Genomic DNA, 27147 nt, shown 5'->3' with positions numbered 1-27147 from the left:
TGTTTTAACTGGTTGTTTAGCTGTAAAATTAGGTGTACAGTTGTGTGAAAGAGCATAAATGTATTACCTGCAAGACTCCCTCGAAGCTCATAGCTTAGGCTGCTTGAAGTGACGGTTACAGTAAACCATCACATGTTGTGCCTTTTACTCACTGAATTATTTTTCGTAATTTTTATTGTGGGTGTTGTATAAGACATTGTCACTTTAAATACGTTTTGGTGCTTGAGAACTCTCCTGGAGCAATTTTACAGTAAATAGCAGTTTATAGTAGAGGGAGCCTGGGGTTTCCCACTGCATGTCTTTAGACTATAGATGCGCTGGAGGGCTCCAGGCAGCACTATAGAAAAGATGTACGCTTGCATCTGTTCAGCTTGGTTCCTGCCCCTACACTCCCCTTCGATAATTTATTCCCCACAAAAAGGAAGTTCCCTTTTTTACATAGTAGTAGTAATATCTTAGTTTTGCGAAGAAAAAGCTCTTACACTCGAATCAGTTGGAGGAGAGGTAAGATATGCACCCACTCTCTGCAGTTTAGCATCTTCCTACTTAGACTTTCTTCTCTTTGTCTTTTTTAGTAGACCACTTGTATGCATACATTGTAATATAATTATTTATAAACTTTGCTGCGATTCTCCTCTAAGGCTAAGAGACTGAAAATTTCACTTTTTAAATGTGTTATTTGTCTTTTATTTATAGATTTCAAATGTAGATAGCATCTAATATGTAACGAATTATAGAGTTTTACATATTGTAGGTAGGTGAAGTCACAATCTACCTTGACTCGATGCAGGATGCAGTAAGTTTTTAATAGACTTTAGTTCAGAGGTCCTCAACCTTTGCAGTTCACAGGCCACGTTCAATAGATGCTGCGCTGAGTATTAAAAGTGAAAAAAAAGCCTAAGATGTGACTGTAGTGATGGAGATTTTATTTTAGGCTTCACTGCCAGTGATACAGCCACCTAATACCAAGGTCTAGTACTGCTAAGACACTCCTGATGCTACTGGCGTATCTTCAATGGATAACAGCTGGAGAGCCATATGCACTTGCAAAATGGGTCCTTTTAATCTGTATAATATGAGCCTAATAAATTATTTATATCGGAAGTGGGTGCAATAACTAGGAAACAACATGACATTGATATTCTGCAGAGTAAGACCAGGTAATGTAGAATGCGCTACAAGAGGATGTTGTGCTGATAGCTGCAGAATAAAGCTTCACTCAGTGCTTGGTGATACTTGATTTCATGTTTGGTGGATTATTTAGGGTTTAGCCCTCAGGCTCAGCCAGGTAAAGTTGTATCCTATTATAATAATACTAAATAATAATAATAATAATAATATATGCATGTGTTTAGGGCAGCAGGTAAGAAAGGTTCAGATTCACTATATAGCTTTGTGTGTTACTTGGCCTCAGTTTTCACATTTGAAGTAATGGGGGGTTTGGGTATAGTCTTGTTGGGAGCACAGTTGGTTACTTGGACTATATATATATATATATATATATAGTGCATAAAGCAGTACCAGTTATAACGTAGACCTTTTGTAGTATATTGTGCTCTACTACTAATATGCCAGATAATACTAGAACAGTTGTAAAATGTATTATATTATTTGGCATGAAAAATCATGGTTTAGAATTACAATCCCTAAAAGTCTTTGTAAAATGCTAATAAAATATCACCTTCATTGTGCAAATAATATCTTAATTTTTTTATTTTATTTAAGGCCATATTGATTTTTCATATAGGTTGCATAATCTCAGATGAAAATATAATGTAAGTGCAATTGAATAACTTTAGATACACGCAGTACAACACACTCCATGACATCTTCTGCAACCAATAAAGTGGTTTTATAAATCTAGGTAAGCCTTCCTCTGCACCTGTGATCTCAAAATCAGGAGAATAAATAAAAACAGCCATTTCACAATTAACTTGTGCTCTGTCCAATAATCCTTATTTCCTGACTCCTTTGAGAGTCCTTAAGAGCCTAAACAAAGACATATGGTTCCTCTAGGAGAACTTTTATTTTAACATTTACAGGCCATAATTGTCTACATACAAACCAAATCAAAACCTCCTTTAAGACTATGTGTGGTGGAGAGAAATACTGTTACACATCTCAGTATTAGAAGTAGGGGAGTGGTCACATTATTCCGTTTGCATAAAGAGGAGTCACTTATGTGATAGATTCTATTATTCTTTGCATTTGTCAGAGTTTTTTTTTTCTTTTTTTATAATAGACATGAGGGGACATAGGTTCTGAATGTGTAGATGGAAATTTTTTAGGATAAATAATACCGTAATTTGTTCTATTTCGATTTATAGAAATAGCATTATTGATAGATATATCCACTTTTCCACATTACCAGCCTGCATACCTTCTAAACTTAATTCAGTCTCACCCTATCTGACTTTTAAATACAGAAAGAACATGTGTACCGTATGTAGCTACCATTTTTTTTCTATTAAGAATCTTTTGAAATTTGCCTTGTACTTTACCAGTTTTTGTACTGTATAGTTTAGATTCTGTATGCATCATTTATCCCATTGCAGCGGCAGTGATGTGTGAAGCATTTCTATACAGAAAAACAAAAGTCTTTTGAATCTCTAGAGACAAGTGGAACGTTGCTTTAGATCGACCTCAGCATAGATACAACATGCTTTTTGTGCCTAACATCTGTGCAAGATTATATTTAACATGAGTGTTGTATTGTTGCTGTTGGCCACATGTTTTTTTTTCAAACTTCTGTCTTATCTTCATAGTGCCAAATAGAAAGCCGATTTAAGATGGCCATCATGTTAATCATACTCTATCCTTCTTAGACACGTTCACCTTTTTATGATAATGTCCTTTTTCAACGAGGCCAAGTTCAGTGGGTGAGTTTTAGTGATGTCACCACACAAGTAAGATAATATAGTAGCTCATTGGTGAAGAGGTAAGCAATTTCTGTGTTGACCTCTTCCCATATGCTGCTTAGGGTAGGGCCTTTCAGATCCTGAAACCTCTAGGATCTGAGATAGAACCCAAGTGCCTGACTACTCAGTCTAATCTTGCTCACTTACTCTAAACTTTAAAAACCATGTCTGGTAGGCTCCATGCACACGAGTCATGATTCTTGTTGAGTTATATAGAGCTCTAATATGACACTCACAGTAATCTATAGAGTGCAATTGTACATCCATATGCCTCAGATTTTGTACAGAGGTATAAAAACAGTTTTGGCAACACATGGAGTGCTTATGGCTCCGTAGCACAGTATTCACTCTCCAATAGATGGTTTCTATTTTAATAGTCCCTAACAAACACAGGAAGAACATACAAGGTCTGTCACTGTCTGCCCTTGTTGTGGGACCAGTCTACCATTGTTTTGACTTGCCCAATCTTTTGTTCCCTTGGAAAATAAGCAGCTGATAGAGGGGGCAGCTCCTTTGACAACACACTTTGAAAGAATCTGAGTATAGGAGGATCCTGAGAAATAGCTGCTGTTTGATAGCCATCTAAGCCACCTATCGGACACTTCCATAAAAATGATTTTTTTTAACAAACTATATGTGAATATTCTGGGGGTCATTTATTATACAGAAATATGCCCAAATTAGGCATATTTCAGGCTAACTGTGACTTCTTCCTGCTCACGCCAGGTCTAAAATTGTGGGTGTGGTGTGGGTGGGGAACAGTCCGGTAGACCAGTCTCATTTACCATTTTCTACTCCTGTTTTAGGCTTAGAAAAATGTCTAAATGTACAACAGCTCAGCAGCTGTCTTACATTCAGAACTGGTGCTGGATGCGCTGAAGTTATGGAGAGGCCTGCACCTCTTCATAACTTCAGCGGATCCTCCGTCAGCATAAAACGCCGGTCTTAATGAATGTGCCACTCTGTGTATTTTTTAAATAAAAGAACGGGTGGATGGTTTTCTGGATAAAATTTTTGAAGTCACTCCATGCGTTTTACTTCTTGTCCTGTTACTTTAAAGGGCATCTGTCAGCAGGTTTATACCTATGAACTTGACCGAACTGCTGCATTCATATGTGCCCGAATTGCTGAGGAAAATGAAGTTTAAATATATACAAATGAGCCTTTAAGAGCAACAGGGAGCATTGCTGTTACTCCTAGAGGCTCTGCTTTCTCTGCAACTGACACACCCTCTCTAATTTGATTGACAGAACCAGGCAGTGAAAACATCTTCACTGCCTATCTCTGTAAATCAAAGTGCAGAGGGCGTGGCAGTTGCAGATAGAGCTGAGCCTCTAGGTGTAATGACAACGCCCCCATTGCTCCTAGAGGCTCATTTGCACATATTAATAATTTTTCTCAGCAATGCGGGGACATATGAACATGGGACCAACACAGATACCTTCAGCTAGCAAGTGGACATGCAACAGGTCAGCAAGTTTTATAGGTACAAATCTGCTGACAGAGGCCTTTAACTTCCTCTTTGTCTGGCCTTTTAGTACTGCAGACAGTCTTAGGTAACTTTACAGACCGTTCACTGTAAACAGAGAGAGCCCCCTCTACTGAATAAATTAGAGCCTCAGACATTACACTAATGAATTAAATACTCTTCTGTGGACATCATGTATGCCCGTCAAAAGAACAATAGAGCTCATATACTGTTATCCTAATTCTGCAAATGCTATCTTCATGAGGATTACCTTACAGATAAAACAATTTCCTCACAGCAGCAGTAAACTGACCGTTGATTATCTATCTATTTAGAAGGTCTTATCATTTGTGTTGACTGCAACAGGAGAATATTTTGGTATAGTACTGCCAAACTAAAAAAGAAAACCAGCCTAAAAAGTGGTTTCTGTGAATATTGATATATAAAATACCTTCTTCTAGTGGAAGTTTCACTTTAGGTTATATCCAAGGAGCGCCATAGTGTATTCTAATCTTTATATCACATAATCTCTCCCTCCCTGTATAGCGGTTTAAAATTCTCAGATTTCTAATAACTCCTATATAGACAATTCAGGTGTCAGTCTAGACACCTAAATACATTTATACCTTTGACCAGACCCCAGAATAAAGTCAGACCACAGACCACTCACGTAATTAAATTCAGACTTCATTTCAGAGAGCTAACTGTTCACACTCCAGACCAGAGCCCAAAATAAGTTCAGAACTCTGACCAGACCCCTTAATTATTGCAGACCCCAGACCAGACACCTGAATTAATTCTGACCCAAATAAAAACATAAATGCATTCTAGCCTTATACCAGACCCATAAATTAAAGGGGTTGTGCAGGCCAAACATATTGTTGACCTATCGTAAGCAAAGGTCATCATTATCTGAGCGGCGGGGTCCGAAACACTGCAACCCTGCCAATCGGCTGTTTGAAGAGGAGTGAGCGCTTCATGCGAGTGCTGCTTCCCTTTCATTACACTGCCTGTTGTCTCTGACGTTTTGGTGGTGCAGTGTAATGACAAGTAATCTAGTATGCCTCATTTATCCCTATAAAACTTAGCTTTTATTATTGCTTATTGTAAATCTCCCTACTAACCATAAAGATATACTTAAAATCTTCAGTTGTGTCGCCTTACTGTTAGTATATTTATTATCACCTCCTATATTAGGATGCTATTGGATGTAGTGGGGGGCTGGCAGCCGCGCACTGGCTCCAGTCTTTTGAATTTCTGTGTTATTTGCCTAACACATGCACTATTACTGTATCTTTGTTTCTAACAGTAATTGGCTTCACACCTGATCTAAAATAAAACCCTTAAGCACTGCCCCCCGACATGTCTCGCCAGTAGATCTGGTGTTTTCAGGGGATCAGTGCACAGATCCCTTAGATATCAGGTTGGGAGTGAGATCTGCAGCCTGAGATATTTCACATTCAAGCTACCCCCTTCAGCCACCCAGTGGGTGTAGGAGAGGGCGGGCCAGTAGGGGAAATGCTGACAGGCTGTAGGGACAGATGGAGAGGTATAGATCCTCCTTGCCCTATCATTAAGCCAATTTGTTATGCTCTGCACTTATGAGGGGCAATAACCCCAAAACAAATGTCTACAGATGAGGTACTGACTTAGCTATGATCCTAAGTTATGTCTCGAGGCCTGTTTAAAGGTTGAAAATTTACTTATAGGATAGCAACCTTGCATCTGGTGGCATTAGAGACCCCGCTTTGTTTTTCAAGAGGAGATTTGCATGACCTATAAGACTCCTTATACTTACTAGGTGCTCTCTACATGCTTAGTACATGTTAAGAAATAGTACCCCCATGATCCTTGTCCTGTGTAACTGCACATGACACTAGGGGTGGGATTTATATCAGGGTGAAATGTACTTTCCATGATGCTGAGAACTTAACTGTGCATGCAACCCTTCAACCTTCAGAGGATTACAGGACCAGGAAGGAAGACGGGAGGGGGTAGTAGTTGAGTGGGAAAGAGCGTTGCTCTGAGAGGCTATGTCCGCTCCTCTGTGATTCAAATACACAATACGCATATGAATTAAAGTGCATATTTCTCTAAAATTGAGCCACTGATTTCAAATACTGCGTGATCATTTAACTCAGCATGGTCAACCAGCAACCGGCAGCATGCCTGGTTTAATGGGGTTGATCATTCTGACAGATGCTCTTAAAGAATTATCAGTTTAGTGACGTACAGTAAGCTAGAAAATAGCAGTACTTTCTAGCACCTGGAGTAAATTCCCTGACAACTCATATGGTATTTTTACACTCACATGGTAGCTTTGTTCCAGTCACCAATGTGGCGACACAAGAACAGGAGACTCTTAGTCATTTCTCTTGGGGGCTGGATGCATTGAAGACTTAATATCTACATATTACATTTACTTTAATATATATACTTTATATGAACTGCATCGTATTTAAGTGTTTTTTTTTTGTTAAAGGTTTGACAACAGTTAAACATTTCAAAAAGAATAAAACAGTAGGAAAGTACTATTAGTGATGGGCAGCAGCATTACAATAAAAGCAAATTACTGACTGACTGCTACATTTGAACTAATGGTGACATTGTGCACCAAATCTGGAATATCACAGTGGGGTGTAACTAATTTAGTTTATTTCAGGTTACGTGTTTCATGTCCTCAATCTAAGAATTAAAAAATAAATCAGAAGAAATTTGTGACCCCCTGAATTTCCATTTTTCCTATAATGGCTCCAGTATTTTATGGTTTACTGTCCCTCTATGGGACTTCTACAGATGGGCTTATTATATCCCTATTTACCTGTTCATACTAAAAAATGTAACACCTAGACCCATGGGTCTTTTGAGCCAAACTTAGATCACCAAAGGTTTCTAAGGTTATCTGCTCTAAGTTCTAGTAGAACCACACAGGCTCTGGGTGTTGAGGCCATAAAACGGATCTTATACTAAATCGTCTGACAGAATACAATGAAATTTAGTAGAGTTTAAACTACATTATGAAAGCATATTATAAAGTTGTGTTATACAGTATATATGAATACTGCAGTGTATTGCTATCCAGTCTGTTCTTACCAGCAGTTTGGCTGCTGGACAGATCCAAACAGTTTCTCTTGACTTAAAACCACACATTTGCAAAGAAACATGAGCATATATTATATTACTGATAGCGGTCAAATTAATTATAAGCCTTGTCATTGGATTGAAATGGTTTATAAAGTGAAAATTCACTGCACAATCGCCGATACATTGTGAGCAATACGTTGACATACATGAGATTCTTATACCACAATAGCAAACAACAAATCAGAAGATAAATGAGGGCTTCATCATTTTAATTGATAACGCTTTTTTATTTGATCATTCTCTAAATTTATGACAGTGCAAAAAAAAAAAGGCAACTATATTTGGTATGAACCACGACAGAGAGAGTGTAATGACACCAATTAGCTGTGGCAATGGAAAGCTAAGACAGTGGCTGATCGACCAGATTGACAGCGGCAAGTATCCTGGTTTAGTATGGGAGAATGAAGATCGGACCATCTTTCGCATTCCATGGAAACATGCAGGGAAACAAGATTACAACAGGGATGAAGATGCAGCCCTCTTTAAGGTAGGATGCCTAGATTAATGCCAACGTGAAATATTTATAGCGACCCCCTCAAAAATGATGACATTGTGACAGATGATTTGTGACAATTATGAGCTGATCACCACATATCCAGTCTTCTAGTGAAATAATTTGCATACAAGTAAATTCCCTTTATAATGGTGTGATTCACTGCATCCTCTCACATAACATCTAAACTATGGCCTAAAAGTTTTGATCTTCAGAGCTAACTTATACAAGAGTTTGAAAAACACTAAAGACCATGCAATGAGTCTTTCTAGTGAATGAGCATTAGCTTTTTATATAGAATATGTGAATTCAAAATGGTCCACAGGACAGTTGATAGGGTTTCTCTAGTGGAAGATGGAGGCTTTAGGTAATGTATGAACATTACAACATGCTGTTCAAGAACTTTCTACTACAGTTTATGCCTAGTGCAACCATGAGTAGAAAACAAAGAGTGGTTTGATTGGATCTACTGAAGCCAATTCATTGGCATAGAAAGTAAGATGAAAGCCATCCTTTCAAGTATTAGGACATTCAGTAATATAGCTCTATTAACCATGTAAAAACTGCATGTAATGTCATGAGCACTGCAGGACTATGGTTGGTCTGGTAATTGCCTAACTCACTGTTTCAAAATACTGCAAAAGCAAAAGGCCCCTTTACATGGGTGGACTGAGCAGGCAATTATCAGGAACATATAATTTGTTACTGAAAATGTACTGCTTGTTAGAGGAGGTGAGAGCTGCATTAACATGCAGCAATCATCTCCTCTGTATAGAGACGAGATATTGCTACTGTGATCGCTCATCCCCATATACATCCACTGTTTCTGAGCAGCTGATTTCCGTTTATACAGGATGATCTGATGCCAAGAAACAATGATTTTGATGTCATTCATTGGGTGATTAGTGCCACTTATACACAGGGCAATTATCAGGAACGAACTTTAGTAGCAATGCTCCTTCCCAATTATTGCCCAGATTGCCATTACATTTAAAGGGGCCTTGATGAAACATCAAGACCCAAGACCTTTGTGAGATAAGATGTTTAGGAAGACTAGTTTCATGCTTTTTATGCAGTTTGAATATCCCACTGATCTCTATGACAGCAAAACAGAAAATAAAAGATATCGATACACCCTGTATAAAAAAAAATTGAATAATTAGAATGGAAAAGATGAAAACTGTGGCACTTTGATATCGCTTTGACTGCCATTTATTGTTTTTCACAAGTAACGTACAGAAAAAGCTTCAACTTTAAACCTAGCCTAAGCAAGAAGTATGACATATGTATGAGAAGTATGACATATCACTGAAAGGACTCCAGACAGGCCATAGTTATATTGAGAATGCATACCCATGAATGTCCATTCGTACACCTGTCATTCATGAACATCCACTCATAAAACTTCCTTCCATGAGGAGGTGGATTTGTAGTATTCCAAATGTGCACAGATATAGATTCTATAAGGTTATGTCTGGTGCACTATGCTAGCTAGAGGACATTTGTTCCTGTCCATACTCTTAGATCAGATGGGCTGATCCTCCACATCTATATGTAAAGCCCACAAGTACTGAAACCCCCAACATCTGTGTCCTGAGAAACATAAGGTATTAGCTGATATTTTTTTCCAAAATACGCAACCTGCTAGACGTTATGATTTAATTGACAGCAGTTTGCAATAAAGGTCCAGATGGCTGTTATCATTTGAGAGGTGTCCCTGCACAGTCTGACACTATTCAATCAGTGCTGCCAGTGACAAACTGTGCAGGGACACACCCCCAACTGGTAACACCCAGCTGGATCTTTATTACAAACCGCTAGTAGGAATAATAAAGGAATGGCACAACATGTAATAAGAATAGATGCTCCAGAATTGATATTACATGGGGAATGCACGTAGTTACTAAAACAGACATGTCTGGAGCGGTAACACGACCTCTTTAAGATGTAATAGGGAAGACTTTTCACCTCTCACTTTACAGACTACTTTCTTAAAGGGGTTATCCCATCTTAGACAATGAGGGCATATCGCTAGGATATGCCCCCATTGTCTGATAGGGGCGGGTCCTACCTCTGGGACCTGCACCTACAAGGAGAACGGAGTGGAGAAACTTGAGGAGGGCGCACTGCGCATGTGCAGCCGTCCTCCATTCATTTCTATGGAGCCGCCAAAAACAGCCGAGCGCTGGCTCGGCTATTTCCGTCGGCCCCATAGAAATGAATGGAAGCAGTGGCCGCGCATGCGCAGTGCGCTCCCATTTACTTCAATCGGAAAGGGGGGGAGCTGCGCCTGGTGGTGGACGGACCCCAGGAAATCCGGGGTCCTCCAGCCACAACTCTCCCAGGCTCCGTTCTCCTTGTAGGTGCGGGTCCCAGAGGTGGGACCTGCATCTATCAGACAATGGGGGCATATCCTAGCAATATGCCCCTATTGTCTAAGATGGGATAACCCCTTTAACTTTTTGTTAACTCGGCTTTTCCTCTAGGCTGGCAAACTATATCTTCTATAAGCCTTGGTTAGATTCTACCTGAACCTCTCTCACTCCTCACATTCTTTGCTACAGGTGGGGCAAGGCCTCTGCTTGACCAGGGAAGCTGCTGTCCTTTTGTCTGAAGTCATATGAAGTCATTTCTTGCAGGGACACATGCATCACTTCACCTGCCCTAAAGCCTGATTTCACGTTTTCCCCATTGAAATCATTGTTGTCATGTAGATCACCTATCCCAAACAACTGCTTTTCTGTTTCCATTTCAAACATTTCTCAGTATTCCTGTCTGGGTTATGGTATGCTTAGAAAAGCGACCTAAACTTTTTCATGGACAAGTCACATACAAAAATGTATCCGTTGCTTTGATCTGGAAGAATAAAACATCTGTCGGCTACAAATGCCTTTCCAAACTTCATTGCATTTTTCACTTATTATCTGATCTTTTCTGGCCTTGTGGAGAGGAGTGGAGTTGGGTATAGCTGAGGGGGCCACTAATGTCTTTCACATAAGAAGACAGCAGTACTACAAAAGGCATATGGTAGGTAGGAAACCTTGTTACAGACTTTGTATTGGGACCCAGGAGTTTCATGCTAGGTTTTTGCATCCAACGTACAGTATCTGGTAGAAATGACCAACTATAAGAAATGTAAGGAAGCACTGGGGCAATGAGCCACAGGTCCAAAACATGCCACATGTCATTGGCTGAATTGGTGTATGTGACCATGCACTGCCGGATGTAAACAGTGCCAGGACCGGAAGATGAAGACAACGGAGGACCAGAGTGGTGGGGAGCAGGTAAGTATGAATCTTCTATCTCAGGGACATGCTGCAGGGACTTGATTAAAAAATATTTTTTAATGGAAAACACCTTTAAAGGTAGCTGTGGATATTGAAGGAATTTGCCACCGGAAATACACAACTCCATCTGGATGGAACTGGTTACTGTAGCACCTCCTCTATTGAAGTGAATTGAAACCTTGCTGAGCTACCAGCTAAATCCACTACATAATGCAGTGAGCTGAGTAGTTCCAGTGTCGACGTCCGCTGCTGAATCTACTCTGAAACAGGTGGGTTGCAGGGTGTCAGAACCCTGACAATCATAAATTGATAGCCTATCCTGAGGATAATTAATATTAAAATCCTGGAAAACCCCTTTAAGGGTATGTCCGCACAGGGTGTAATTTGTAGTAGAAATCTACAGCAAAATCCACATAGGTGACAGTTTTTTTAATTATAATTTTATTTTTGTTTCAGGGCATTTGCTGATTCTTTTTTATTTATGTTTTTATTTTTTGACTAACCCTTTAAGTAAACAGGTGAGACCAGTCTCTGTTGTAGGCAGAAAAGCTGTGTAGAACCCCTCCACTCTAGCTCTAGAAGTAAAAGGTTTAGGAGAAAATGCCTTTTATTTTTACATTCTAATCATGTTTTATATTGAATATCTGCATAGTTTGTAGCCATTAATTTGCAACAATAACGATAGTGGTAGAATAAAGACAGAATTAATTACATACAGTCAGGTCCATAAATATTGGGACATCAACACAATTCTAACATTTTTGGCTCTATACACTACCACAATGGATTTGAAATGAAACAAACAAGATGTGCTTTAACTGCCGACTGTCAGCTTTAATTTGAGGGTATTTACATCCAAATCAGGTGAACGGTGTAGGAATTACGACAGTTTGCATATGTGCCTCCCACTTGTTAAGGAACCAAAAGTAATGGGACAGAATAATAATCATAAATCAAACTTTCACTTTTTAATACTTGGTTGCAAATCCTTTGCAGTCAATTACAGCCTGAAGTCTGAAACGCATAGACATCACCAGACGCTGGGTTTCATCCCTGGTGGTGCTCTGCCAGGCCTCTACTGCAACTGTCTTCAGTTCCTGCTTGTTCTTGGGGCATTTTCCCTTCAGTTTTGTCTTCAGCAAGTGAAATGCATGCTCAATCGGATTCAGGTCAGGTGATTTACTTGGCCATTGCATAACATTCCACTTCTTTCCCTTAAAAAACTCTTTGGTTGCTTTAGCAGTATGCTTTGGGTCATTGTCCATCTGCACTGTGAAGCGCCGTCCAATGAGTTCTGAAGCATTTGGCTGAATATGAGAAGATAATATTGCCCGAAACACATCAGAATTCATCCTTCTGCTTTTGTCAGCAGTCACATCATCAAAAAACACAAGAGAACCAGTTCCATTGGCAGTCATACATGCCCACGCCATGACACTACCATCACCATGCTTCACTGATGAGGTGGTATGCTTAGGATCATGAGCAGTTCCTTTCCTTCTCCATACTCTTCTCTTCCCATCACTCTGGTACAAATTGATCTTGGTCTCATCTGTCCATAGGATGTTGTTCCAGAACTGTGAAGGCTTTTTTAGATGTCGTTTGGCAAACTCTAATCTGGCCTTCCTGTTTTTGAGGCTCACCAATAGTTTACATTTTGTGGTGAACCCTCTGTATTCACTCTGGTGAAGTCTTCTCTTGATTGTTGACTTTGACAAACATATACCTACCTCCTGGAGAGTATTTTTGATCTGGCCAACTGTTGTGAAGGGGGTTTTCTTCACCAGGGAAAGAATTCTTCGGTCATCCACCACAGTTGTTTTCCGTGGTCTTCCGGGTCTTTTGGTGTTGTTGAGCTCACCGGTGCATTCCTTCTTTTTAAGAATGTTCCAAACAGTTGTTTTGGCCAAGCCTAATGTTTTTGCTATCTCTCTGATGGGTTTGTTTGTTTTTTTCAGCCTAATAATGGCTTGCTTCACTGATAGTGACAGCTCTTTGGATCTCATCTTGAGAGTTGACAGCAACAGATTCCAAATGCAAATAGCACACTTGAAATGAACCCTGGACCTTTTATCTGCTCATTGTAATTGGGATAATGAGGGAATAACACACCTGGCCATGGAACAGCTGAGAAGCCAATTGTCCCATTACTTTTGGTCCCTTAACAAGTGGGAGGCATATATGCAAACTGTTGTAATTCCTACACCATTCACCTGATTTGGATGTAAATACCCTCAAATTAAAGCTGACAGTCTGCAGTTAAAGCACATCTTGTTTGTTTCATTTCAAATCCATTGTGGTGGTGTATAAAGCCAAAAATGTTAGAATTGTGTTGATGTCCCAATATTTATGGATCTGACCGTACATGTATTTATTTTAGTACACAACTGTACAAGATTTACTTTATTGTTGAGGATGGCATTTTATAGCCTGCATTTGTGGTCTCATTGCACTCATATCCGCCATATGGTCATTTAAAAAGTTACAACCTGATGTCATTCATTGGTGTAGATGACCCTTGAGACTCACAGGTACCATTGATAATCCTGTTGGCAGTCATAAATGCTAGTAGCCAACATAATATCTATCCCGTGGTATCTGAGCTCTCTTAAATGGCGTTGTCTCACTTTAGCAAATGGCATTTATTATGTAGAGGAAGTTAATACAAAGTACCATGGTATTGTGATTATCCATATTGTTTCCTTTGCTGGCTGGATTCATTTTTCCATCACATTATACACTGCCCGTTTCCATGGTTAAAGACCACCCTGCAATCCATCAGTGGTGGCCGTGCTTGCACACTATAGGATAAAGCACCAGTCTATGTGCGCTCCTACAGTCCCAGCTACCAGAGTGGCTGGTGCTTTTTCCTATAGTGTGCAAGAACGACCACCACTGATGGATTGCAGGGTGGTCGAAACCATGGAAACAAGCAGTGTATAATGTAATGAAAAAATGAATCCAGCCAGCAAAGTAAGCAAAATGGATAATAACAATACATTAGTAAGTGCCTTGTATTAACTTCTTCTACATAATAAATGCTGTTTGATGAAGTGAGACAACCCCTTTAACTCCTAATTCTAAAACTGACCACTTTAACTTAAACTGACCTTTTTTTTCTTTCTACCGCCCACACTTCTCATCTTCTCTGATTGTCATTTTAAAGTGATCTTTTTGGTGACTCATTTACCAGCAGAAGGCTTTCTCATTTCCTAAGTATTATAAATATGAAGCTTTACCTTAGAATATATAACACACTTATCAGATGTAGAAGAGACGTCAGGGAGATGCACATTGTGGTGTTTCTTCCTGTATGCTCTACATTTCTTCCAGTTCAAACCTCTCTTTATGGACAAAACTGTGAGTTATTAAGAAATAATATTTAACAGTAAAAAATATTTAATTCTTATTCTTGGATTATCTCAGAAAAATAAATAAATAAATGACAAATGTAAATAGGTGGGGGGATTACTTCCATGTTGAAGTCAGCTCAAAAAGCACAAAAAAGTGATCAAAATACTGTACAACTGCATCCTGAGCTGTGATAGGAAGCACTGAGACACACACCCTGAGCTGTGATAGGAAGCACTGAGACACACACCCTGAGCTGTGATAGGAAGCACTGAGACACGCCCCCTGAGCTGTGATAGGAAGCACTGAGACACACACCCTGAGCTGTGATAGGAAGCACTGAGACACGCCCCCTGAGCTGTGATAGGAAGCACTGAGACACACACCCTGAGCTGTGATAGGAAGCACTGAGACACACACCCTGAGCTGTGATAGGAAGCACTGAGACACACACCCTGAGCTGTGATAGGAAGCACTGAGACACGCCCCCTGAGCTGTGATAGGAAGCACTGAGACACACACCCTGAGCTGTGATATGAAGCACTGAGACACGCCCCCTGAGCTGTGATAGGAAGCACTGAGACACACACCCTGAGCTGTGATATGAAGCACTGAGACACGCCCCCTGAGCTGTGATAGGAAGCACTGAGACACACACCCTGAGCTGTGATAGGAAGCACTGAGACACGCCCCCTGAGCTGTGATAGGAAGCATTGAGACAAGCCCCCTTAGCTGCAGCAGAAAGGACACTCCCCTTGAGCTGCCAGCTGGATATAAATCTAGCAGAGCAATGAATGTGGAGATCACTGGATCCATATGAGGTACAGGGCTGGTTCTAGCTTTGTTCGAGAGAGAGATGTACTATATGATGTCTGATTAGAATTTTTACATTAGTCGTGGAATACACCGTTTAAGGGTACAGCAACATGGGTTGCATTTTGTCATGGATTTTGCACAGATTTCACCCTTGGGAGTCCAAAAGAGTGAAATCTGTTGTGGAAATCTTTAGCATAAGTTCACATGCTGCAGATTTTTTCACAGCATGATTTTTTTTTTAATATCCTATCCACTTTGCTGATACTAGAAAACACTGCAGATTTGCTGCATGTAAATCCACAGCAGCGAATTCTCAGTGGATGTTCCCTAAAAATATGAAAACTATTTTCTGATTATACTATATTGCCTTCTGTTTAGAGATCTGCAAGGATCAATTTCTTATTGCAGAGCCATGTATGCTGCAAAAAGGCAACTTAAATTTGCCATACACATAGGAGAAACATCAGCCGAAGCAGTTATTTCAGTGGGGTTGGTCGAGGAATTCATGTGTCCATGGGCCTCTCGACTCTCCTTGAAGGCAGATGTTGAGGAAATAGTGATTGGGCATGTTGAATTGCAACATGCCTGATCTTTTGGTTCCTTGTAAGTATCTGGTGGTCTTAGGGTCATTTTTCCCTCTCACAATTGAAATAAGCTTGGAACATGCATGTTTAAAGGGAACCTGTCACCTGGATTTTGGGTATAGAGCTGAGGACATGGGCTGCTAGATCGCCGCTAGCACATCCAGTCTCCATAGCTCTCTGTGCTTTTATTGTGTAAAAAAAACTATTTTATAGATATGTAAATTAACCTTAGATGAGTCCTGTCTCCTCCATGCTTCAGAGATGAGTCCAGCATTCTCTGACTCTGAGCCCATCCACACCCACTGTGAAGGAGCCCAGCACCGCCCCACATCCTCCGAATCTCCTCCTTGCTCCCCGACATCACAAAGCTAGAGGGCATTTTGTGGCAATAGCCCCATTATTATACCCATGTTATTAGTCACGTTACATATTGCTGCAGGATAATGTTCAGTTGTTGCAAAAACATTTTACAGCAATAATGTCGTTTTTTGCCTGTATTACTGAACTCATACAGTACAGACCAAAAGTTTGGACACACCTTCTCATTCAAAGAGTTTTCTTTATTTTCATGACTATGAAAATTGTAGATTCATACTGAAGGCATCAAAACTATGAATTAACACGTGTAATTATAGACATAACAAACAAGTGTGAACCAACTGAAAATATGTCATATTCTAGGTTCTTCAAAGTAGCCACCTTTTGCTTTGATTACTGCTTTGCACACTCTTGGCATTCTCTTGATGAGCTTCAAGAGGTAGTCCCCTGAAATGGTTTTCACTTCACAGGTGTGCCCTGTCAGGTTTAATAAGTGGGATTTCTTGCCTTATAAATGGGGTTGGGACCATCAGTTGCGTTGAGGAGAAGTCAGGTGGATACACAGCTGATAGTCCTACTGAATAGACTGTTAGAATTTGTATTATGGCAAGAAAAAAGCAGCTAAGTATAGAAAAACGAGTGGCCATCATTACTTTAAGAAATTAAGGTCAGTCAGTCAGCAGAAAAATTGGGAAAACTTTGAAAGTAAGGGCTATTTGACCATGAAGGAGAGTGATGGGGTGCTGCGCCAGATGACCTGGCCTCCACAGTCACCGGACCTGAACCCAATCGAGATAGTTTGGGGTGAGCTGGACCGCAGAGTGAAGGCAAAAGGGCCAAAAAGTGCTAAGCATATCTGGGAACTCCTTCAAGACTGTTGGAAGACCATTTCAGGGGACTGCCTCTTGAAGCTCATCAAGAGAATGCCACGAGTGTGCAAAGCAGTAATCAAAGCAAAAGGTGGCTACTTTGAAGAACCTAGAATATGACATATTTTCAGTTGGTTCACACTTGTTTGTTATGTCTATAATTCCACATGTGTTAATTCATAGTTTTGATGCCTTCATAGTCATGAAAATAAAGAAAACTCTTTGAATGAGAAGGTGTGTCCAAACTTTTGGTCTGTACTGTAGTTCAAAGACATTTTACTGCAAACACTGCATTGCTATACCCATTGTAGGGAATCACTCTCTCTCAGGGGGTCGCAATTGCAGACTTCTCCTCTGACAATGGAGTTCAAGTCCAAAAGATGCTTTATTTTGGCACTTCAGCACCATCACACACATAAACATCGAAAATAAGCACCTGCCCGCCTGGACTCTATCTAATACACGTTTTGTCTCTACCTCACCTATAGAGCGCCGTTCACACACAGGATTAGATCCGACTTCCTCAGCCATATACGGTCCAGTAGCCTCCAGGCTTTGACCACACCAGCACCCTTTGGGGGAGATGGTCCAGAAGTCCACCCGCCTATGACCGTGCAACCCTCCCTCTTTCCGTAGGCATCGCTGGGCCCCCCAAACTTCAGGCTTTACAAAGCCTCATGGCCCCTCAGCCCTCCTGGCTGAGACCACACAGAGCCTCTCAGGCTTCCTCAGCTTCTCTCTCTCCAAGTCATACACAGAGGGTTGTTTTATCCCTCCTTGATTACAGCAGCAGACATCATCTGCGATCACCTCCAGCAAAAGACAATACATGTAGTGGAAGGATGTGGACTGGCAGATCCCGCTACCAAACATATCCCCCAGTCCACATGAAATCCAGCCCAGAACAACATCTAGACAAAACTGTCTCAGCAAACTACACTTTGCTGAAACCACTGCAGCTTTCTGGAGTTCAGTTATCTCACCAGCTGCGGTATCTGGGTGGGATATACAAACCTCCCATGTTAGTGAATGCATTATTGCATCAGATCGTGTAGTTCAAATACATTTTACCGCAAACAGGGGATTGTTATACCTGTGTTATTGAACACATTACTGCATCCGCATTCTCTTGCGCTCAGCTCAGGAACTGGTGATGCTGCTACTACTGTGCGTGCAGGCTCAAAATGTGCCAGACCTAGGCCAACTTTGGCTACCACTAGCTCTGTGCAAGCAGCTGCCGTATGGTAGTTTTGCTCCAAAAGCCCAGCACAGAAAAACACAGCCATGTGCAAGATCTCCTTCTCCTGGTCTTCTTTATGGCAGCCAGCCCACATCCTCAAGAAGTACAGTGTCCTCATCATAATCAGCTGCTTCTTCTCCTGTGCAGAATCATCCTTCGCTCGAAAATGAGAAATCTATAACGGAATGTGTGGCCATGAGAAAACTATTAACGACCAGCAATTAGCTTGTGTGGAAGCTCCGACCTGGCCAAGTTGCTGGTGGTGCAGTTGCTGCAATACCTTTTAGCTATGGTAAACGTGGCACAGTTCATCGTCTTCACCAAAATTTTATTCTTTAAAATGTAATTCTCTTGTATGCAATCAGCCGCAGTTTTTGCCATATCCCATCAGTCAGACTTTTGGCCAGGTGTCCGTAGTGATGCAGTTCCAGGCATTCCCCAAAATTTTATTCTGCTGTATGATATTCTTACTTCTGCCCAGATGTCCATTTTTTCAATAACATTGTTTAAAATTGTCTAGTTTTCTAAATGACTGGAACCTTTCCCTGGCACATACCCTGTTCCCTAACCAATGGACTTCTGGGGAGGCAGACTGGAACAGTGCCCGGAACTGCCCCAGATTGCTGTCTTACTGTCTTGTCCAGTATCATCTTAGAGAGAATTTTCAGCGCAGCAGGTGGCGTTGTCACACCCAACGGACAAAATTGTCCTCCGCCAGTGTACAAAACTTCACTTTTGTCAAAACGCGTGAGGATTTTCACACTCCTCCAGCTAGGGCAGATGAATAGATCTGCCAGTGCTCACAGTGTCCCATAATGCCACTGCTGCTGTCTGCCTGCATACTATCATGTTCTGTACCATATGGGTGCTGCCGCCATTACCGTAGCTGCTACTCCCTGCCAGTAATCTCCCTATTGCCACTTCTATTACTCCTACTGCCATTACCATTACCACAGCCACCACTACTACCACTACCCGTGCACACATATACCAGACCTCCCAAGTGTCCCTCTTTTGGTGCGACAGCCCCTCTTTTTGACCCAAGTCCCTCTCTCCCAAAGTTGGGAGGTATGCATATACTACCTTGTCTTTTCCATGCTGTGCTGCTCCTGCTGCCACTACTATTGCCGCCACTATTACCCCTACACACCTTATCCTTTCCACATCCACACTGTACTACTTCTGCTCCCAAATAGTAGGGAGAATTTTTCCAAACTTGTTTAACATCAGAGCAAGTCACAGTTTCTTCTGACAAGTAGCACGTGTGTGTATAAATACGGGCAGTCATACTGTGGGTTAAACACGTTGAATATTTATGCAATAAGTAGAAGTATTCTGTGAGTGGTGACATCACAGGTGGTCTGGGAAATGGGGAGAATGGCCATATGGGATATGTGAGTGAAACTGCACTCAATGTAATATGAAATACACTGTAGATACTGAAAAACTACACTGAATGATGTTCACACTGGTCTGTGAATAAGTGGTTAATGATCATGCACACCACAACACCGGACTGAGTCAGAGGTCACCATAGGGGCTATATCAATCACTGGCCAAAAAGATTCTGGGCAAGCCTTGGTACCCCATACAAGCACTTTGTATCAGGCAGATCTCTTTGCTAAGAGCAGTGGAGCAGAATTTTGGCAGACGTGTTATCTGTCCCTACACTGCTAAAGGGATCCGTCTGAACAGATATTCTTTTCTTCTATCATTTGCAACAGCACAAAACCATGAAGCAGGTATGTTTATCGTTATTCCTCCACTAGATTGAATAGAGAACTGAGGAAATATATGAAGTTGGCATAATGGAGACCTCTGTGAGGTTGCCATGGGGTTCGCACTACTATGAGCATTGCCAGTATTGGCTAGAGGAATACAATACTGGCGATGCTAAAAACATTTTGCGGGGTATTCTATGCATATACCTTCCCTCTTTTCCATGTCCAGCATTTTTGGAGGGGCTCAATTTCACATTCTGTCTTAGGCAGCAGAAAGGCTTGGATTTTATTGGTCTTTCCTAGTGATATATCAAACACTGCATATCAAGACCCATATGCCTTCCAGGAATCAAGGAGCATGTTTCTGTCACATTTAGAATGCATAAATGAAAGAAACAGGTATAGCTGAGAACAAGTATGAAGAGATTATTCACAGACTATCGATAATGGTAATAATTCTCTTTGATATACCTAGTACAAAAGAGATCCTTTCCTCAGTCATTATGTGCTGTATTGCGCCTTATCACAATTCAGTATATTCTAGGAAATCTTGAATATTGACCTTCTTCTACATGCCAGATCCTTAATGTACCACTGTCCACCTGTAAAATAACTCTTTGGTCTAGAAAGTGTTTTTAATATGAGGGCTACAATGGTCCAAGGCTCCAAGGTTTAGTTTTCCAGTACTTGATTTCAGGTCTGCGCTTTTCATTTTAAACGTTTTTAGTTTTTTTTTTATCATATGGCTCTCCTGCTATTATGTTTGCATGCTGTTTGATGCTTTTGTGTTTCATCAGTTGAGTTTTCTTATTGTATTCTGTAATAATTACCGGATTTGTCGCCCTTTACAGGCCTGGGCGCTTTTTAAAGGTAAATTCAGAGAGGGCCTTGACAAACCTGATCCTCCCACATGGAAGACAAGATTACGCTGTGCCTTAAACAAGAGTAACGACTTTGAAGAATTAGTAGAGAGAAGTCAACTTGATATATCAGACCCATATAAGGTGTACAAAATTATTCCGGAAGGATTAAAGAAAGGTAAGACATTCTAACCCCAATATGTTCCCTTTTCGTATGTGGCTTTGTGAAACCCTTCCAATGACGTTTTTTGGTTTTATTTTCAAAGGTCTCAACAAAGGGAGAAGTAGGAAATGTTTTGAAGGCTAACCACTGAATGTGTTCTGTCAGTAAGACACGCCAGGCTTCTAGTGCAGCAAATTCTCTTCACAGTCCCTATATGCGAGACACATTTTGTTATCATTGTCCTGTCATTGTCTCAGAGTGAAGCTATAGTAGTTCACAGGTAGCAGCCACATCCAGACCTTGTTCACTGGGGGGGGGGGGGGGGGGGGGTGCAGTGGGCATGAGTGAATGCGGTTATATGATAAGGGCTACCTGCAGGTTTGTCCACAAATAGGTTTAATATTGTAATCTCCAATGCCATGTATAAGAAAATGCCTCCAGATTAGACAGATTTAGGGCAGCCAGAATAAAATTTCTTTAGAAACAAAGCAATGTCTGTATCCCTATTGACTGGAATGCACAAACATTTATATCATTACAGGAATAAAACAGCTTGGATCAGAAGATAATCAGCTAATCGTGAACCATGCATTTGCTGTACCTCAAGCCTATAGTTCTCTACAGCCACACACTCAGGTTAGTAGCATTTAGGAATGTAAGGTTCCAAGCCTCCTCTCCTGACCATCATTTGTAAGCACAAGAAAGCCCACTTAAGAACTGTTCTCAGTTTCTTATTATGAACAAGAATGTTTACATTCACCGACAATGGGAGACTTGATCATTGGGGTATAGATAGGGCGATCTGGCACAAAGACTAGGTTCATCAAACGGTGTGTTGTCTTCCTGGAGCTTGGGTTTGACATATCACGGATCAGGTTGATAGATTACTGGGAGTGGCTAGTGAAGACCCAGTGGTCATATCCGCATTGGAACCAATAACAAAGTTAGAAATTTTAACTTAAAAAATTATTTCAGGGACCAGGGTGAGGACCTCAAAGGTAGTATTTTCTGAAATACTACTGGTACCACGAGTCACACCAGTAAGGCAGCGGGAGATTAGGAAGGTGAACAAGTCAATCAAGAAATGGTGTAGGAAGGAGGGGTTTGGGTTCCTGGAGAACTGGGCCAACTTCTTTGTCGAGTACAGGCTCTATCGTAGGGACGGGCTGCACCTCAATGGGGAAGGTGAAGCTGTTTTGGGGGAGAAGATGGCTAGAAGGTTGGAGGAGTTTTTAAATTAGGGACTGGGGGGGAGGGTAATTATATCATAGGAGGGAAAGATAGTGCAGATAGTGACCTGTGGGGAGGTAATGGAACTGGGGGTGGAATGGAAGGATGGCCTAGAACAGTTCATAAGAAACAAATGTAGGGTAAAAAATATCCAAAAACCTTAAATGTATGTATACTAATGCCAGAAGCCTGACTAAAAAAATTGGTGAACTGGAATTAGTGAAGTGTGAGGAGGACTATGACATAGTAGGAATAACACTGAGACATGACTGGGCAGTTAATGTACTGGGTTACAGTCTGTTTAGAAAGGATTGCAAAAAACAGAGAGTGGGAGGGGTCTGCCTTTATGTAAAGTCCTGTCTAAAGCCCACAGTCCGGGAATATATAAGTGAGGGAAATAAACATGTGGAATCACTGTGGGTAGAAATACATGGAGGCAAAAACAATAATAAAATACTGATAGGAATTTGATTTAAGCCTATATAAGCCTAATAACAGAGTCCACAGAAAATCTACTACTAAGGGCTCGTTCACACGAACGTGTGAAGCCCGTGCCCAATCTGTGGACTGCAAATTGTGGTCCGGAATGCACGGGCACTGTCCGTGGTTCAGGCGCATGGGGATCGCAGACCCATTAACTTGAATGGGTCCGCAATCCTTCCGTTACACAAAAAGATAGAGCAAGTTTTATCTTTTTGCGGTGCGGAAGGACAGAAAGGAACCCCGGAAAGCACTCCGTAGTGCTTCCGTAGTGTTCCGTTCCGTTTTTCCGTTCCCCACCGTTCAGCAACTCCGGATTTGCGGACCCATTGAAATGAATGGGTCCGCATCCGTGATGCGGAATAGCCACAGAACGGTGCTCGTGTATTTCGGATCCGCAAATGCTGTCCGCAATACGGCAATGAGCATCACACGTTCGTGTGAACGAGTCCTAAGAGAAATAAATGAGGTCATTATTATGGGGGACTTCAACTACCCAGATATAGACGGGGAAACTGAAACCTGTACATCTCATACAGGAAACAGGTTCTTGGCAATAACCAAAGACAATATCCTTTCCCAACTGATTCAGGAAGGAATTTTCCCCCCTAAAATGGCTTCCACCTTATGTTTTTTTTTTGTTTTTTTTGCCTTCCTCTAGATCAACTTGTAGGGTAACAGGCTGAACTAGATGGACATATGTCTTTTTTCAGCCTTACAAACTATGAAAGCTGCAGGACATATAATTAAGGAATAATTAAAGGGAATCTTAAAGGGGAGTTCCAGCCTGGAGATTTTAATGACCTATCCTTAGGAGAGGTTGTCAATATCAGATTGGTGGGAGTCTAACACCTGGCACCATTGTTGATCACATGTTTTTGGCAGCTTCCCGTACCAGACACTAAACAGAAGTAAAAGGCTCTGTCCATTGTGTAGCGGCCATGCCGGTGTAGTGCAGCTCAGTTTCCATTGACTTGAAATGTATTAGATGACACAATGACCTGCAGATTACTTGAAAGCTATTACATTTTTTTTCTGTGCAAAAATGTATATCCAATCAAAGGATTCATCTTTTTTAACAGGTACCACATTTCATGATGTCCCATGAACGTACCTGGAGAGACTATGAGCAACCACATCCTGATCTCCCCTACCAGTGTGCCGGTGTCCCCTATACAGCACGTAGTCATCTATGGCAAAACACTCCCTGTGATAACAGTAAGAACCGTACTGTACTTCAACTTAGGCTTCTTTAACACTGGCGTTAGGATTGTCCGGCAGGATGTTCCTGCCCATTCTGATTATAATGATTATAACGGACTTCCGGCAGCACACGTGTGCAAACGATAGTAGGGATCCGGCAGGCTGTTCCCCTGCTGGAACAGCCTGGCGGACAATCCTAATACCAGTGTGAAGGAAGTCTTAATACTTCATTATGTTGACCATAACATAAGAATTTGGAAATATTACTACATATTAAAATTAATATAATCAACATTTTTCAGCCAACTATAATGTTGCATGAATAAACCTTGGTGAACCTAGAAATATATGTAAATACAGGCATTTGTGAGCTCTCTAGAGTTCATACGAGAATGATGTGGTTAAAAAGAGAAACTTTACCAGGAAATTGCTTCTTGTGGTTGCATGATGGTTTCTTGGCGAGTATTTGTTTATGACCCGGACTGGCAGAATGATTAAAACATTCTGGGAAAAAAGATTTTATGGATAATGAAAATGAGCATGCTACTGTACTTACTGTACTTATTATATATTAAAATTATGTCAGATAGGTGCAGCTCTCACCTCAAATGTGCCTATAGGAGTAAGGGGAGCATTACCATTAGGGTCCATTCACACAAAAGTATCTGATTTGGGCGGATCCAGAACTTGCAGATCCGTAAAACACGAATACCAGCCGTGTGTGTTCTGCATTTTGCAGATCTGAACGTCCTGCCCTATGATAGAAATGCCTATTCTTGTCCACAAAACAGACAAGAATAGGACATGTTCTGTCTTTTTTGCGGGTCTGTGGAATGGAAGTGTGGATATGGACAGTACATGGAGTGCTGTCCGCATCTTTTGTGGCCCCATTGAAATGAATGGGTCCGCATCTAATTGGCCAAATTGCGGGTTGGATATGGAAAAAAAAATATATGGTCGTGTGAATGGGCCCTTATTCCTAGAGGCTCTGCTTTCTCTGCAACTGCCGCACCACTTTGATTGATTACGGCGAGGCACTGAAAACGTCATTACGTCTGGCCCTGTCAATCAGAATGCAGAGGGTGTGGCAGTTGCAAAAAAAGCTGAGCCTCTAGGAGTAACAGCAACACCCCCATTGCTCCTAGAGGCTCATTTGCATATATTAAAACATCCTTTTTTATCAGCAATGCGGGCACATATGAACATGGGACCAACACAAATGTCTTCAGCTGCCTAGAGGATATGCAACAGGTCAGCCAGGTTCATAGATACAAATCTGCTGACAGATGCCCTTTTTAGGTTATGCACATGGAAAGGGAAAAGATTGCCTACTAAATACGAAAACACTGAGGGACATTTATCAAGTATAACGTTCCCATAGGCCAGTTTTGATCCCCTGTGCTGGAGTAGGATGTGCCTACGGCCGGGTTCATATGACTGTTTAGATTTCCTTTCTTCTGATCTGTCAACAAACAAATGGATCCTGTATTTTAAGTATCCATTACTCTCAGTTATGCACGTTTTGCATCCGTTTTAGCCATTTCCGTCTGAGATCCGTTATTTTAGGTGTTTTTTCCCGTCTAAAATAACCAATCTTAAACGGAAATGGCTAAAACGGATTCCAAATGTGCATGACTGAGAGTAACTAATGCTCAAAATACAGGATGTTTTTTTATTTTTTTGTTCTTCCGACGGATCAGAAGAACGGAAAACTAAATGGTGATGTGAACCTGACCTAATTTATTAAGAGGCATGTGCACCAGAAACTCAACCCCATGACAGATAGAGACTGGCATAGACTTTAGCTATAACTTACTCCAGTTTCTGGTGTAAGTTATAGTAAATAACTGTTAGGCTTCACTCTGCCCTAACTCAAAAAGTCTCAAATTGTGGCATACATAGCTTAAATGTCCCTCGGTGGTTAAAACTGACAGGGAAAGGGATTTTCGAATATTAGTTGACAGTAGACAGGAAATGTGTCACCCAAAAAGTTTGCTGCCAGTTAAAACCAGATAGTAACATATATCCTTTTCTTCAGTTTTTATTTTCTAGTGGCAGATCTTTTTATTCTATTTCCTGAACATTATTATGGGGGCGGCCATCTTGCCTGAGCTGTTCGTAACAGCATTTAGAGAGCATTAAGAAAATTGCTTTATGGCAGCCCCATGGGCCTTAGACACAATGGTCAGGAGGGGACTCATTGACTTCTATGGGAGAATTTTCTAGGCATGTTCTGTGACCTGTACAAGGAAAGAATAGATAAGCTTTGACGATCACCTATTGTGAAAAGTGGATCCTGTCTTATCTATACACAGAGGTGATATCATTACAGGCAGGATTAGAATGACAGATATGCAGGTAACTGCAGTAAAGTGATCTGTACAGACCAAGAAATGGCATCTATTACCATATTTTTCGCCCCATAAGACGCAAATGTGGGGGAAAAATGCCACTGCGTCTTATGGGGCGAATACTTATGAGCGCTTCAATTATGGAAGTGCTTATTAGTACTGGAGGACCAGGAAGCGGAGAAGGCTCTGTACTCACTGCTTCCTGGTCCTTGGCTGTCGGCTGTGCTTTCCCTGCGCACAGCGTGAAGGCGCTCTGTGCCCTCACGCTGTGTGCGTCAGATCACAGCACAGGCGATGGAAGAGGAGGAAGCAGAGCGCTGGAGCAGAGGAGAGTTGTTTTTTTTACTTTATAAAACATGAGGCAATATGGGGCGACTGGGGGGTGATCTGAAGCAATATGGGGCTGCTGGGGGATAATTTGAGGCAATATGGGGCTGCTGGGGGCTGATCCGAGGCAATATGGGGCTGCTGGGGGCTGATCCGAGGCAATATGGGGATGCTGGGAGCTGATCTGATGTAATATGGAGCTGCTGGGGGTTGATCTGAGGCAATGGGGGCTAATATGAGAGGCAATAGGAACTGCTGGGGCCTAATATGAGAGGCAATGGGGACTGCTGGGGATAATATGAGGCAATGGGGACTGTTGGAGGC

At 41.3% G+C, this 27147-nt stretch overlaps 1 protein-coding gene across 1 annotated transcript in view; it reads left to right on the top strand.

The window, feature by feature from the left end:
• The first annotated feature begins 477 nt into the window (after positions 1-477).
• The window catches only part of IRF4 (interferon regulatory factor 4), a 42175-nt gene continuing 15505 nt past the window's right edge, over positions 478-27147 (top strand). The window contains exons 1-5 of the mRNA XM_040431965.1: positions 478-504; positions 7787-8017; positions 21061-21247; positions 21774-21868; positions 24025-24160. Of these exons, the coding sequence (XP_040287899.1) occupies positions 7817-8017; positions 21061-21247; positions 21774-21868; positions 24025-24160 (619 nt within the window). The 5' untranslated portion in view covers positions 478-504; positions 7787-7816. The remainder of the gene's footprint in view (positions 505-7786; positions 8018-21060; positions 21248-21773; positions 21869-24024; positions 24161-27147) is intronic.

Source organism: Bufo bufo, chromosome 5 (genome assembly GCF_905171765.1).
Source record: "Bufo bufo chromosome 5, aBufBuf1.1, whole genome shotgun sequence".
Classification (NCBI taxonomy): domain Eukaryota; kingdom Metazoa; phylum Chordata; class Amphibia; order Anura; family Bufonidae; genus Bufo; species Bufo bufo.
Note: the sequence above shows the minus strand (reverse complement) of the source record. Positions and strands in the feature narration are given on the sequence as shown.